Source organism: Thunnus albacares, chromosome 21 (assembly GCF_914725855.1).
Source record: "Thunnus albacares chromosome 21, fThuAlb1.1, whole genome shotgun sequence".
Classification (NCBI taxonomy): Eukaryota; Metazoa; Chordata; class Actinopteri; order Scombriformes; family Scombridae; genus Thunnus; species Thunnus albacares.
In genome coordinates, this window is record NC_058126.1 from 14,244,380 (window position 1) to 14,261,099 (window position 16,720).

General features: G+C 41.0%; 1 protein-coding gene across 1 annotated transcript in view; it reads right to left on the reverse strand.

Moving 5' to 3' along the window:
• Positions 1-6,238, reverse strand: part of LOC122972215 (solute carrier organic anion transporter family member 5A1) — a 37,342-nt gene extending 31,104 nt beyond the window's left edge. The window contains exons 1-2 of the mRNA XM_044339101.1: positions 6,052-6,238; positions 4,075-5,559 (exon numbers count right to left, since the gene is read on the reverse strand). Coding sequence (XP_044195036.1) covers positions 4,075-5,035 — 961 coding nt within the window. The 5' untranslated portion in view covers positions 5,036-5,559; positions 6,052-6,238. The remainder of the gene's footprint in view (positions 1-4,074; positions 5,560-6,051) is intronic.
• Between the last annotated feature and the right edge of the window lie 10,482 nt (positions 6,239-16,720).

The following is a 16,720-nucleotide window of genomic DNA, read 5'->3' on the forward strand; positions in this document are numbered from 1 at the left end:
TCTTTCTAAATTTGTCGGGGGAGTGCAGAGAACACACCCCTTGTGCTTTTTGAGAGCATGTGAGTGCGTGTGTATCAGAGTGTGCAGACAAGACCAGTGTTCAGGCTGTCCCTGCGGGTGTTTAAGCTCCTCTCTTCCTAAACTGGGCACCACCTCTTTTCCTCCTCCTCTTTGATAAATAAACAGTCCTCTACAGTCTCACTGTGTCAAGCAGAGGCTACATCAGATGCCCATGGTTTTCTCATGAATGTCATTTGTGTTTTCATGAGTAACATTAATTATGCACAAGCACCAATATGTTAGTTTCAGAGTCTTCTGCGCCGCAAACTAGTTAATGCAGAGGCAGCGGGGTTCTTTCGGCCAGGAGGAATCAATTAACCTTATCCTGCATGTTGAGAGGGTGGATATATGCATCTTTGCATGCAGAGAAGCTGCAAAGTCTAGACAAGAAAAGGCTACAAAAGAACAATAGCGCATAAACACAAGGTTGCGATAACAGTGGAAATAATAGGTGTACTTTCGCTGCAAGCTCAGTTTATACACATGCTCTGAAAGCCATGTAATATGGACATGCAGACAGCAATCTAATCGAACCTGACCTCCCCATTCATCCCACGTCAATAACAGCTTCTCTGCATCATTAGCTTGTAAATCACTTGAAAGAAAGACGAGGACATCAGAAGAAAAGAAAAAAAAAAGAACTGCTTCATCTGATCACTGGAGGTCACAGGTTTGTCCAAAGCGTGCAATGGATCAAAAATTCAATGAGGAGAAACTAAATTATTGATCACTTAGGTGTATGGGTCATTGTTTCGCCAAATCAGATGGAGATGGTGACAGATAGAGATTGGAGACGTTCATAAATAACAACAGAACAAGAACAAAAGCTTGACAGTGTTTCATATAAGTCCTTTTTCTTTTTTTCTCCACTTTAAAGCTGGTCTAACGCAACGAGCCACCTTCACACAAGACGGATTGGCTTCTCGGAGGAGGGCACAGGCAAACGTTCACCATAGTAACGTCAAGAATGGTATGCTGTAAATCTGTCAGAGCAGAAAGGGAGAAAAGACTAAAGGAAAGAGGTAGAAAATGCGCACACAGCTGCATTTTCAGCACTAAATCCACCAGTTCTTTTCTTTATACTCTCTAACAGGACTACTGTAAAGTCTGAAAATCTTAAGAGGTTTCACCATTTGTTCACAAAGTAGAGTAAAAAGAGGTTAGGTTCTGATATCGTGCCTGTTACATTACCATAGTGACGTTGGGGCCAGGGCTGGGAAATGGGGTGACGGGTCAGAGGGAATGCCCTACTGTGTATGCATGCGTACACAAAGATAACATCCTGACAAAAAGACACACACACACACTCGTTCTCACTCTCCAAGGGCGCTAGAAGTACCCCTCAGTGTAAACCACATTGTCCTACAAAAGCGAGCAACTCCTCCCCTCTGAGCCAGTGCAAATTGAGATGGGGTTTACGTTAATGGGTTCGGAGGAAAACCACCTCAAGGTAGGGTTTAGAGGGAGTTCCCTTCCTCAAGATATGGGTAGCCTATATCTCCACAAATTTAAATTGTGATGGAGTATTGAAATGAGTTTGAGGATTTCTGGGTAAACAGGGTAAGTCGTATGCCTCTCGTTCCATTTTTTCCTGTTTGCAGAGGAAAGAGGGATGGTTAAATGTGGGTTTTTTTTTAAAAAAGTATGTATGTAGGAGTGTGTATTTTCAGAGCTCGTAACAGGTGAACTAATGAATTCTGATATCTGTGGGTGGAATGTACTCAAAATCAAGATAATACATGACAAGCAGCACTGACTGCCTCACCTGTGACTAATTCATGCACCAAATACCACAACATGATAAAAATGCACTCAAAACACCTGGATAATATAACTGAAACTCGGTTACCATGGTTATTTTGACTATCTGAAATGCAAATCAAAGACATTTTCCCCCCACTTATCTGCTCCCTCTGACATGTCAGAACATGTCTGTTTTTCCAAAGAAGGCTTTGCTGGAACAAACAGATTATCCCTCTATGGGTTGTCTGAAAATAGTCATCAAGGTCAACGTGGCGAGCGTCTCGTGCCACAGCTGCTTTTGATGGTTATCTGCGAGAGGAGATATCTCAACTGTGACTACTCATGGCATTATGAGCCATTATGCTTTTTCCTCTGAGGTGCCCTGCCAAGGTGAAGGGGAAAGCAAGTCCGTGTTTGGGGTTGTTTTTTCCCTGGTTTTTTTCTGGCTGGTTCAATAGCTATGCTGCATTGGCTCCCTGTGATGCAGCGATGTGATCAATACTGGGTCTCAGGGGCAGTGGAGCAGGCAGCGAGAGGAGGACTCGACTGTGAATATGCTCCATAGCCTGTGTAATGTTGTGATGAAGGGCTGGTGTCAGCGCTGTGGCTAATGCTGTGCAACCATCTCAGTGGTGTTTTTCATCCAACAGGGTATGCATTCCCCCCTCACACAAATAAACACAAACACAAGAACTGAAATAATATCTCTCAGACCTTGCTACTCTTTTTTTTTTTTTTTTTTTACTTTAATTTAATCTATATTATTCTAAATGTGCTTCTTTCTTTACCTGATGTGCATGTACCCTGTGTCTGTGCAAATGGTAATGAAGTCTCTTGAATCTTGAATGATAATAAGGCTGCAACTTGCGATTATTTTTGTTATCTATTAATAGAATAGTTGCTTTGTCTTTAAAATGTCAGAAAATGCTGAAAAATGTCAATCACTGTTACCCAAAGCCCAAGATGCAACCTAAAATGTCTTGTTTTGTCCTGACTGACACTCCACAACCCAAAGATATTCAGTTTACTATCATAGAGGACTCAAAAAAAAAGGAAACATTCACATTTAAGAAGCTGGAATCAGGGAATTTTGTCACTTTTTCTTTAAAAAATTACTTTTTCTGTCATCATTGCAGCTCTAAATGATCACTCAAAAATATAAATCAATACACTGATGATGAAAATAATCAGTTGCAGCCCCACACAGAGGTCAGTGGGACAATGACCATCTGTGTGCACCAGATTGAGGGGTGCCCCATGTCCCAATAACCCAACTACAGTGCACAGACACATAGGAGGATTACTTCTGCAATCATGAACTCCTCTAGGAGCTATGTAGAATATGTGGTATGTATGTACAGCCGATCACTCGGGGCCAGCAAAGCCCCGACATACCAGATAAATTACAGGATACCTGTATAGAAACGTCCACATGATTTAAGGAGGAATACGGTTCGCAATCTGCTCACACTCAAACACAGCAGAACCCGTCTTTTCTGGCTGGACATGGGAGTATGTTGTTTTACTGCTGCCAGCCTTTTGTGCACATTCACAAACCTCAGGACACAGTGGTATTATGTGAGTGCGTGCACACACACACACACACACAGTACTGGGCCATTAATCATAAGCAACCCAGTTCTGCTTCTCACCCCACACTCCTCTCTCATGTGCTTCTAGCCCAAGGTTGACTTTGCAGTGTCTGTATTTACTTCAGTGCGGTGCAGGGGTTGCATGCCGTGGAGATTAAATCAAAAGGACAGAGGGCTAGAGGGGATGAGTGCATTGTTGAACTCTGCTGGTATACACACATGCTCGCGGTAAACATCAGCAAGACCAAGCTAGTCTGAGGCTGTCTTCTTAATGTATCAAAACGCAAACATCCAATCCATTTATAAAAGGGAATGAAATCAGCTTGGATGATTGACACTAATTGTGTTAGAGACCACTAACTGTGTAACCCCAAGAGCTCTGAATGCTTCCAGTTACACCAGACTTGCATGGTTTGTACTGCGGAGCGAGACAAGTGAAATTGCTCAAGTCTAAAAAAAACAGTTTCTGTTCTGTATTTATTCAAATAAATTCAGCAAGTCTGGATTTGGTGAAATCCCCTAATTGCTTTTTATGTTGTAACATAATTCCATCACTTGTGTAAATATCAGTCATAACCAATAGAAATAAAATGGATTACAGGATGGAACTGATTTATTTTATCTGGCTACAGTGCTTACACACGTCATTAATCTGGCTTCCTGTTCCAGGTTGCCTTACCCAGGTAGAGAGATGCGTTTTCTTTCTTCACATTGTCATCCAGGTAGGTGGGCCCCAGGGTGTAGATTGGCGTAGACCCCATGCCCACGAGTATCTGGGCGCAGATGAACAGAGCCACATACAGATTGTGCTCATTGCCCTCCTGGTCGCGAGGGCACGACGCCACGTCGAGCAGCTCACGCCCGCTGTTGTTGCCGATGAGACAGAGGCCTTCGTGGCCCGCTGATGAGTTCATCTCCTGGATCTGGTAGGGTGGTGAGATGAAGTGGGGCAGGGAAAACAATGCTGCCCCTATAGCAATGACCACACCGCCCACAGCCAGCCAGCGTGGCCTCTGACCTCTGCCCCCAAAGTAGGAGATGAAGACGACCACCAGCAGGCTGCCGATGTCAAAGCAGCTGACCAGCAGGCCTGACTCAGAGCTGCGGAGGCTGTAGCGCTTCTCGATGGTGGTGATGACACTACTCAGGTAGCCCGAAACCATCAGGGACTGAATGAAGGTCAGGTAGCACATGCAGAACAGGAAGCAGCGAGAGTCCCTCAGGATGACCCGCACGTACTTCCTGGCTGGGATGCGGATAAGGCGGGTGAGAGAGAAGCCGAGTTTTTTACCCCCGGAGCCTGCAGCCCTGTGGCCCTCCACAGGTAGAGAGCTGCTGAGCCCCACCATGCTGGAGACAGAGGGGGAGAAGTCTGTCCGGGAGGAGGGAGACTCTGCCTGGCTGGAGTCTGGGGTTTTTGGCTGGAGCTCGCTGCTCTCGTCCACAGCCACGCAGGTGTGAGCGGTGCTGACCAGCCGTGGCTCGGCAGCTTTGCGGTCCTGCTGACAGGGTCCATTCAGGATGGGTAAGCTTTTGGATTTGAAGCAGTTCTCTGTGTCCATGTACTGGTCCTGGAGCTCACGGATCTCCAGAGACTCCGACAGATCACTCCCCGTCTCATCATTGTCCGACGAAGTCATGGCGCAGCTGGGGACGCAGCTTCACTCGGCTCCTGGCTGTGCTGACAAGTCAGTCAGTATCTAGTGCCACATGAGGACACCGTGGAGCTGATGCAGGGCTGGGTGTTGGAGTAAAGACTGCCCTGCCAGAAAGACCGAGGCGGACTTAACCCCTCTAGTTATGAGCATGTTTTATTCCACATCGCTATTAACAGAAGCTCTGCTCTGTCACAAGAAACCTTTATCACAACACAACATCAGGGCCAAATTATCCTAAAAGTAATAGTGGTATCTTGACTGTATACAGAAGATCACCTTTGTTAACTTAACACTTTAGAATATCGTCTATGAAGGGATCTGCTAACAATAAATAGCCTATGAGATTTGAAAAATGTGAAATCAATGACAAAAAGAAAAGGTGTTGTGTTTATGATGTTCCCCTAGGTTAGGATCCCATTCTGATGTTGATTTTATGGCTCTTTGTTAGATGGCAACCTTGCTTCATAGATTTTTTTGTTTCCTTTGTCCCATAGCTGTGCAGCATTCTAGGAAAAAAAGGAGAAAAACAGGAACACATTAACAAATATCGAGAATAAGTGCCACTTCCAAAGTGGATATATTTCTACATACAAAATGTAACCAATTTTACTTCTGGCAAAACTGTATGACCACTATGGGTTATACTGGCTACTTTATGTCGCTAAATTGCTAGACAGGACCAAATATCCCACCAAAAACAATAATTTACACAGACGAATAAACAACCTCATCGGTGTCAAACTGTCGCAGCGGGTAGGTAAAGCAAAAATAACACCCAGCGCTCTTTGTCAAACGAGGAATATATATATATCTAGAGAACAAAAGACCACGCTGTCCACAAACGTCTCAGTCATGACTTTGAAAAGAAATAAAATCCCGATTCAGCACGAGACATTCCCAAAATGAAGCACTGTTACGTCTCGATTAAAAACGGCGACAAATATGATTTGACATAACTTCTAGGAAAGGCTGGAGGTGCAGGAGGCGGTTGTACTCACACAGGACAGGGGGAGGTAGCCTGTTGTTCTCTATGGAGCGGCCACTCACTGAATGAAATGTGTTTGATGCGGATGGCTGCTGCTGCTGCTGTTGCTGCTGGTGGGTAATGCTGCCTCCAAGGGCGGTGGGAAATGTCAATATCGAGAGTTCGTAGCTCCAAAAAAGTGGTAAACAAGACTGGGAAAGCGTCTAAACTATACGTTGATATAAAAAAACGATAAATTTGTGATATAATTGCCAATTACACAAGAGAATTATGTTATTAAATTCAATAATCAAGCACATTACCTTAGAAGCACTCCGTTCTTTGAATATTTTTAAAGTTATTTTACAAACTGCCCCGAAGGAAACATGTTGCTGTTTTATATAACCTTGATTTGATGTGGGCTGTGTTATGGATATCGATGGTATGGCCTGTATGCCTCTCTTCTTTTATTTTTTCTCTTGTGTAGCTGTTACGTATTGTATTATTGTCTTGACCAGGACTCCCTGGAAGAACAGATCCTGTATCTCAAAGGTACCTTCTTGGCTAAATAAATAATAAATAAAATTAAAATAAAGGACAAAGAAACATATCGTTCACTAATTTGTCATACAACTACTAGCAGACACACGAAAACAGGACAATTCCTATCTGCAACTGTCAAGTTAAGAGACACAACACAAAATGAGGAGGCGACTTGAACGCAGCAAATCGTGGGGGTGAATTGTTTTTCCACACTTGACACCTTGGGACTTGTAGTTTCCTTCGTGAGTCTTTAACATGAGTTCATATCCCTGACGAAAAATGATGTGAAACAGCGTTGAGTAACAGCGACGATACGACACACGTGGCAAGCTTGATACGGATGGAAATGTTGCTGTATTCACACTTTCATTCATTAATCTCTTATACACAAACTGCAGGACTTCACGTACCAGCATGCTTGTCGGCCCATATGGTGGCTTGTTTAGTAGGCAACACTACGTCATCTGGACAGCTGGGACCCTTGCTGACCCAGCAGTGATTGACTGGTCACAGCCTCATATAGACAATGGGCCCTGTAGCCTATGTAGCAGTCTATCTGACGCAATAAATTGTAATAAATACATGAAAAAAAAAAGTTGACTGAAGCTTGTTTATTTCATCAAAATTAATGAACAATATTTCTATTTGGATGGGACATTTCCCCATATTGGAGGATTACAATGTATCCATTTTAAAAAGCTGACGCTTATTTTATGAAATATTATACAACAACAAATTATTATCACATATGTAAATAATGTTAATTAAATATATGAAAATGTGTCTTTTGAAAAGAACAAAGCATTAAAAACACATATATGGTAAAAAAAATAAAAAAAAAAAAAAGATAGTGTATCGTATGAATAAAAGGCATTGATTCTGTGTTTTTAGATTTGAATGGATGTGCTGACACAGAATAAGATGTTCCTTTTTGCAGAAAGAGGTGACTCCCAGCACCTGTCAAAGGGATGGATGACTTTCCCCAAGGTCATTAATTCATTTCCTGGACTTGGTAGGCTGATCAATCCAGTCTTCCTCTTCTCCTCATTCTGCGCTGTGGTTCTTCCTCGGACCACAAGGAATAAGATTTGAATGAAGCCTAAATGACAAATCTCTGCCTCACATACCTACACTTGGTATGTGGTAGTAAATATCACATCAAATATAACATCACAAACACTCTTTTTTTTTTTTAAAGTGACACACAAGCTTGGCTTACGCAACCCACCAGCTCCTCTGTGTCTGAGAGACAATGACTGTCTCTCAACAGACAATCAGAAGGATCAATGAGAAGTTTTTCATCTCTGTCTCTGGCTGTCAGCATGCTAATCAATACCACAGACCACCATGAACACACAACAGCATAAAGACATGAGAGGAATTGTTGAGCAGAAAGAGGCATCGTATAATTCTGGCAGACATATTGTAACACATCTGCAATTTCTTATAGTAAGTGTAAGTAAAACTCTCTTTGTTTTCAGATTTTAGCCATGTTAGTGGCATGGCTCTAGGGAATGGCAATGTCGGTCTTTCTATGTCTTATTGGTGAGAGACAACATGTTTAGATTAGAGAAAAGTCAAAATGTATTAATTTGTGTAACAGAAATACTTCTTTTATTGTGATCTTCTCATGACTCACTGAAAGATTGAAAGCAACACATAGACAATTGACCAATATTCACTGGAACTGTTTCATTTTTGTACAAACGCAACTTTTTCCACCAGAATAATTTGAAAATTACCATAATCCCATAAAAAAAATCTATACATTGTGGCTTTGACACCATAAAACCAATTGAAAACAGTTCAGATTCTCTAGTACAGATTTCAATCTTGTACTTCAATTTATATTTTATCAATTGCTGCAGGGAAGGTCTGGTTTTGCACCAGGTCAGGGTGCAGGACCATTAAATGAAAAGCAGAGGTAATAGGGATTCAGTGACTGGCTCAAGGACACTATAGCCCTATATAGCCCACTATGTCCTATACTATACCCTGCCACGTATAGAATTTCTTATTAATGTTTTGTGATAGATATACTGTCATATTACAGTTAATGTGCATATGTTTGGTGGTTGATATTGAGACAGACATGCAACAAGGGAGGAGAAAGAGAGGACATGAAACAAAGGCCCCCAGTCCAAATCACACTGGGGACGATGCTGTTTCATGGTATGCAACACCACATACTCAGATGGTGTTGAAACTATATAACTGGCATGCTGAATATAAAGCATTTTGTACATATTCATGGAGCATAACAGATTTTTCTACCCTCCAAATGCCATTGATTTAGAGAAGATGTGGACATTATACTGTTAGCCCTGAGATGTTTATGTGAGCCCATGACCTTTCCTAAAACAGAGAGAGAGTGTGGAGACTTCACAGATGACAGGAGCAGCCTTTACCAAAGGTTAATGTGTTCATGCCTCCTCAGAAATGGCTTTAACAGCTTACAGTGCAGCTTCAGAAGAACTTGGCTTGAATGCCACTCACCAGCAGAAGAACAAAACATCTGTCTTCAGTGCAGAAAAAAACAAACAGAAAACTTCCCATGTGAACGAGTGAAGCAGTACAATAGAGGCTGAACAAGCATGCCTGCATTTTTAAAAGGGGGTTCACTACAAAGCTTTTCTTTATATCTGAATGTTTCCCACGATCATTGCCAACAATTATTGCTATTGTATATTGCATTTCTCATAAACCAAGCAATAAAATACACAGTCTATTATCAGAGCAACTGGGTGCTTGCATGAAGTATAATTCATCTGCAGTTATTCACCACAGCTGTTTATAGGGGTCAGAAATCAAACCTATTCAAAATATCAATATTGTTTTGCAATATTCAGACCAGTGTTATGCAGAAGTTTATTATGTTTATTGGCAGCACAGACAGTGATAACTGTTTATAGTCAAAGGAGACAACTCCACTGTAAATACTTAGAGAAAACAAAACTCAAGTCTCTCTAGAATATGGTGTTTTGGATGTTACACTGTAAGTTGTTTATGTGTTAATATACAGTATGTGATGAAACAGGGTATTGATTCCAAAACTGAAGACTTGTTCCACAGAGTGGAGAAATACAATACTACCCTCTAGTGCACATTACAATACAATGAAAGCAGGATCTCCACTCTTGCATTTTTAAAGATGACCAATAGATGGTGCTTCGTCCTCAAGATTCTCAGCATGAGACAGAAGTCTGATGTTAGGAAACATCATCAGCAGGTTTGTGAAGTGACTGCTTGAAAATGAGGGAAAAGAAGTTTGATTTACAAACATTATTTTCTCAGATACACAAGGTTGCAAGTTAAATATAATGATATATCATTTATTATATTTGATTTTTTCATTGATCCGATTTTTTTTTTTAAAGGAGCACTCCACCAATTTTACACATGAAGCTCAATTCACTTGCCATGAGGAGTACTACTGAGTAGTACACTGTATAATGTCTTCTGTGGCTCTGAATTTCAAATCTGTGACAATAATATCAAGTTATCCCAGATTGGGTTTGAGAATTCAAAATTGTAACGGAATGCTTGTATTAAAAACTGGAAACCTGGAGTTTGAAACGTAGGCATTTAACTGACATTGAGGATTTAGCGAAGATGCCACTTAGTTGCATTATGGAAATTGTTGGATCCAACATTTTAAAATCATACTAGAGACTAAAAGTCAGGATATTTTGGCCTCTGCCGCATCAGTTTTAACAATTCTATTGTTTACATATCTCTAATAAGTCACAGCAGTAACCATTTAAAGCAAGTAATCAAGTAAAAGCCTTCCCAACTGCTTTAGTACATCATTTTCTTTCATTTTAATAAAATATAAAAGCCAGACAAGTTAAATTGGAAATAAAACCTGGAATTATTAGTATTAGTATACAGACATTTTGTCACCTCAGCATTACATGTTATTTAATACCCAGTGATACTCAGTATGCCTTTGACTTGCTTGTTACAAATACAGTGTGCCAGTCAGTTGATAGTGATGACATCATCATCATCATCATTATCATCATCATCATCATCTGCAGCCTGGCCCGACACTTCCCATGGCCTTGGGTCTGTCTCCCCCTGCTCCATCCCACACTCTTCCTGTTAACCATCCCAACTTTATTGACATTACAGGAATCACTAATGAAACTGTCTGCCCGTGGAGCTATTAAAGGGAATCATGCAGACGCACAAACTTACACAGACATGTGTGTTCATAAATTTGCAGTACGCTCCTATCCCTCCCCCCACTGTTGACATCTACACACACAGCAGCCTTTTCCTGTATGTAGCCTTGGATATCATGGCCACCATGTAACATACGGGAAAATGCAATGTTGACAGACACTGAGGTGTGTGCATCTGTAACTGGAAGTCAGGGGTACTTATAGGAATACAGGGACTCCTGTATTCCTATAAAATGTGATCACGGCCTCAAATGAAGGCATAATTGACAAAATTTTATTTTATAGCTTCTCAACTCATTGCTATTTTTGGATCATCTTCTGAAAAGATCTGAAGGAAACAATCCAATTGTTGCTGACTGTTGCGTGGTTTCATCAGCTAATGGCTTTACAACAGCACTCAGAGATATAGGAGGACTCTATGCCTGAACTATAACCCTCTGTGGTACTGTTTTACCACATTCTGCTTACAGGAAAGGCACCCTTTTAAATTAGCCGCACTCTTTGTGCTGCTTTCTAGGGTGAACATTCTTGTGTTGTGGACAGACTCCCTGGTCTGTAGTCAGGACTACTCCCCAAATTAGTTTACCCATTCAGAGAGGCTTGCAACTGGAAACTTTGCAACCCTGAGAGCGACTGATGCATATGAATAAGGCAAGCAGATCAGGACAGAAGGGTGGTGTAGTAATTGTGTTAAAAAGTGCAAGGGCCCCAAAATAAAGACCCCCAGTATAAGCCTGTGGAGGCCCCCTCACTGTGCAGAGCAATCCCAGCAGATTGGGCTCCATGCTTATGCTAAAGTCCTCACCCCCTCCTCACAACCCATCACATCCAATAGCCTGTTTGGTAGACCAGGTGACCCAGTGAGTGGACTTACACAGGTCTCTCCATGACAAAAGCGGGCTGAATGTCCCTTTCCTAATAAATCATGAGGACATTAACAAAAGTGCCTTGCTAAGAAAAGAGCACAACAGCTCCCTTCCCTGTAGGGATCTTTAACATTTAACACATGGCTTTGATTAGCAAAGATAACCACACAGTGATAGCTGAGAATTCTCCCCTGCTGAGGGATGCATTGGAAAACATTTGACTAAAAAAATTAAATCCCACCTGATCACAGATTACTGTAATGCTGCTAATTGTCATTGAATAAACCTCATTAGATGCTTGATCAATAAAATACAGCAAAGTGTAAAATGTGTTAAATAGTCAGAGGCAATAACATTTTTAAAAAATGAACCAGCTTCTCCATGAAAACTTATTTATCTAATTTCAGTTTCTACATAAATACATCGGTCAATTACACACATCTGCAATCTTAGTTTGATGTGTTACTGTAATTATACTAAATGTAAATGAATGACTGAAGCATATGTGAGTTAAGTTATTATATTTCACATTAGTCTTATTATTTTCAATTACATTATTTCACTTCTTTGCTATCGATTCTGAACTTTTTCTTTTACTAGAAAACATAATTTCTAATAAGGAATGCATGAAAAACACATATAGCAATGCTTGTCAGTTTTGTTGAGAAAAAAAAAGTGGATTTTAATGACACAGCATGCAAGGAAATCATTTTAATGTATGGTGTTTAAAAGATAGCACCTGATGGGGGAAGATGGGGTACTAGGCTGATTGCATGAGTTGGAAAAAGCAATTTAACTGCATACTCTGCAACTGAGCATAGGCTCAGAAGAGACCCAGAGTTTACTGTAAACACAGGGCTGTTTCAAGCCCTCCTCAATTCCCCTTAACACATATGGAAATGGTCAATACCTTTAGGGCTTTGTCCCCCTCCAAGAGCATCCACACAGTCTTCACAATGTTAAAGAAGGGACTGCCAAACATTTCATATTCATGGGACACAATTACCTCCATATGAATGGAATAATTGCTCTTTAGGAGGCTTAAGCTTCCAACTCAAGTATGTGTGCGTTTTTCAGGCCCTTGGGCTAAGGTGATCACCATCAGCCACCTAATCAGAGGGTCTGTTTTATCATCTGTTAGAGGGAAGGAAAGTTTGCCTGATGTGTCGGCCTCTGTGCACAAGTCTGTAACTGTAGGTCTAAGTATGCTGTACTGTCTGTATATGTGTGTGTGTGTCTGTCAAGGATTGTTTTATATGTGCATGAAGCAAGTCAGACTGCTTATCTGATGCTTACCAGCTGAAAAGAAATGCTAGTGTAAACTGTCTGCAGTGCTGTTTCTTTTTGTTTTGAAAAGGAAGCATGATTGCTGGAGATAGCAGTGAATGAATTTAATTTCCCTTGCTGGCTATTCATTAACAAACCTCATACATTTAGGACACAGATCTATAAAATTAAAAAGAAAGGGGTGAGATAACAGCAGCATTGTCATTCCATCATCTTTGTAGAGAAAGAGAAATTCCTTTTGAGATTCCTTTTGACGTTTTATAAGTGGAATCATGTCCTACTACTGAGCCAGAAATTATTTTTTGGACAGTTTGTCATAATGAAAACATGGATGTTACCCACTGAAAATCATTAAACTGTGGTGTCTGTCACTTCTTTTCCTCTGAACAGGGTGAGTCCTGCTTGGATGAATCTAAAGGGAAATCTCTTTCCTATTGTTGTCATACCACCCTGACACACATCAGCTCCTCTGCTCCTCAGAAGCCAGAGGTACTTGAGCGTGTGCCTTCTTAACCCCTGAGGAGGATCCTTCTGCCCAGCTCATCCCACTAATTACCTCCTAGCTATACTGTAAATGGGCCACTCCTGATAATCAGCCTAAACTGGGAGGAAGGCTGGATAGAAGCTCAGACAGAGGGAGATGGATGGACAGGGGATGAAAGGGACAGGGGTATTTCAGTAGATAGCACCTAATTAAACTGAGGCTGAGGCCAAAAGCCCTGGTTAGACTTGTAAAGTTGTGAGTTTCCTGATGACGTTATCCCAGATCAATCCCCAACTGAGCAGCTGATTTATATCTTAATTGTGTTTCTGCTTGTAGAGTTGGGAATCTCAGTATGCTCTGCCAGTAGTACAGCAACCACTTTTGCATTCTGGTTTCAGACTGTCAGCCCCTTCTAAAGAAACATGGTTTAAACTTGCAGAATTGTGCACTAATATTGTAAAATGGAAGCAGGTTATGGAATTTTAACAGTAGTTGAGAGTGTGTGGCCGTGGGGTTTTCTTTTTTTTCTCATTAATTTTTTATTGCAACACCAGCAAATAATAGACAGAACAACAGGTTGCTGAATACATTTTGATTATTATCCCAACTACCCCTCTCCCCTCCACCAACCATCAGGGTACTAATATCTACACAGACAGAGCATCCATATTTAGTTAGAAGATCATTTAAGTTAGGTATCAAATGTATCCACATTAAAATTGTGTTTGGTCACACATCATTGACTCTTACTGATGATAGTTCCAGGTAAGAAATGTCCAAAAAGTCTTGAAGCCAGTGAGTAGTTGAAATGTCATGAGGAAGTTTCCAACACTGGACTACAATCTTCTTAGCTGAAGTCAGGCCTGCCAGCCAGATTTTACATGTGAAGGAAAGGTGGGACTCATCATTTAGAAGATATACAGCAGGGTTCACTGGTAACTGTACCCCTGTTAGATGTGCAAGGGGACTACTAACCTTTTCCCTAAATCCAAAAACTCCTGGACACTCCTATACACCACGTATAAAAGAGACAACTTTTCCATGGGAGCAGAATGAGCAACATGGGTCAGGTACCAGTCCCATTTGATGTCTAATTCTCAGTATGCTCTATGACAAAATTTCAAATGTATATACTTATGATTTGGGTTTGTCGAAGCACCAGTAACATTACTCAAATCTAAGTCTTGTCCCAATTCTGATATGTCCCTATCCCAAGCTTTCATTCCTCATGTAGGCATATATTTCTGGGAGTTAAATTTATCATAGATATGTGACACTATCTGTTTTGGAGCACTCTGTACCCAACTTAAAATAGGATGGTCTTTTAAATCTGACCCCCAGGGAACCCTGTAGGCTGACCTTACTCTGAAGTAGAAGAAAAGAGAGTGTTTATTAATATTATATTGAGAGAGTAGTTCTTGAAAGTTAAAGATAGTGTTTGTCCCATTAATATCTTGAAGAGTTGTAATATGCACCATACACTTTTAAATTTTAGGAATTTTTCTGCTGCTCTAAATACCTGTAGCATATCAGATAAAATTGGACCATAATTTAAACCACCTTTTTTGGTTGACATATCTACAGTGAGAAAATCTTTTAATCTGATAGCGCTATTAGCTCGTTCCATATTTTTCCAAGATGAAACTGTATCCTCCTGCATCCAATAGCTGAGATTTCTTGATACAAATGCCCAGTGATACAGTTTAAAATCTGGATATGCTCACCCCCCCCTTCTGACTTTGGCCCTGCGGTTTTCTGACTCATAATAGGGAACACATTTGTGCATGCACATTTACATGTGTACTGTGACATTTTAACAAAGCACTAGAAAAGACACAAAGTAAGTACAAACAGGCATTTGCCCCATTGTGGTGTGTTTTTTTTAGGTGGTATGTGGAAGATTTGTTTTTGATTTCCTGTTTAGTAAACGGATTAAACTTTATTGTTTGAGTATTCTAATTGGATACAGCCAGTGAATTCTAAATAATACAACTCTAATGTGTTTCTGGGATACTTAAAGTCAACAACAAATCGCATGAACAGACCAAAACAAACACTGAATTGATCCTACTAAGTATTGTGTTGTCAAAGCCTGATATTGCTTATTTTTCGGTGCCATAGACCTCCCTGTTGTCCATAAACTATTAAAAACATGTCAATTTGCCTCACTGTTGCACTGGGTGACATGTTCCTTCAGTGCGCTGAACGTGGGCACTGTAGCTTATTATGAGTCAATCCCAAATACACTGTTTTCATGCTGTAAATACTCATTAATGCACCAGATCCACAGCTAACAGTCCCCAACAAACCGTTCACTCCTCTTTGAGTAACATTTGGTAAAAACTACAGTGCCCAGGTGTTTCAGGAAATTATTTAGCAGTTTAAGAAATTTAAAGTATATATTTGTGATTTGTGAAAGTTCGATGTCGTCAGTAGGAAAGAATGGACTTGAGTGTCACAGACATAGTAGGGAAGTTGTAAGTATTGAGGGACAGATTGACATGTTTTTTCACATGTCATTTAATGTGATTAGTTGGTGATAACAAAAATATAAAATACCAGCAGCCCTGTCTTTTAATTTTTAAGATAAAAAAATGTACAGTACTTTTCTGGAGGTACTGTTATTGCTATAATGATCTATAGTAACAGAAATAGAGGAAATACAAAAGCAGAATCTTCCTCTTTCCCTGTTCTTCACTATTCTTCTGGATCATCCTGATCATCCCCCCCCCCCCCCCCCCCCCCCCCCCCCCCCACATCCACCTCTTACAGTCATCAGATTCTTGAGACACAGCTGCTAATAGATCAATGCCTTCTGCCCTGATCCATACGTCTGTATACACACACACATACACGCACATGCACACACAATGCAGCAGTGTTTGCACTGTAATTACTGCAACACTGTCTTTGTCTGGACAATAATCCGGGGGATCCATTGTTGGTCATACGTGCCTGCTCCTTCATTATTACCAATACTCAGCCTCCTCCTTGTCCCCCAAACCGCCCCCAAAACCCCTCCAAAAGGCTGTCTCTCTTTCACCCCTCCTCCACCCCACACACAAGAGAAGTGTGCTGCGCCACAAAGGGACTAAAAAGAGGCACAATTGGCCCTGTGACAGTAAGCCCCGGCGTGGGCCAGGAAGCATGCCGCACAATGGGACAAACTTTTATATGACACTTTAATGCAAACACTGAAGTGTGCTGCCTCATGCCGCGGTGCTTATAGCCCGGCCACTCTCATCACAGGCCTTTGTGACCAAGAAACCAGCAGTCATTCATTTCATTTATTAGTTACCCATTAATTGGGGAGGCACAGTGTTACCATTGAGGCAA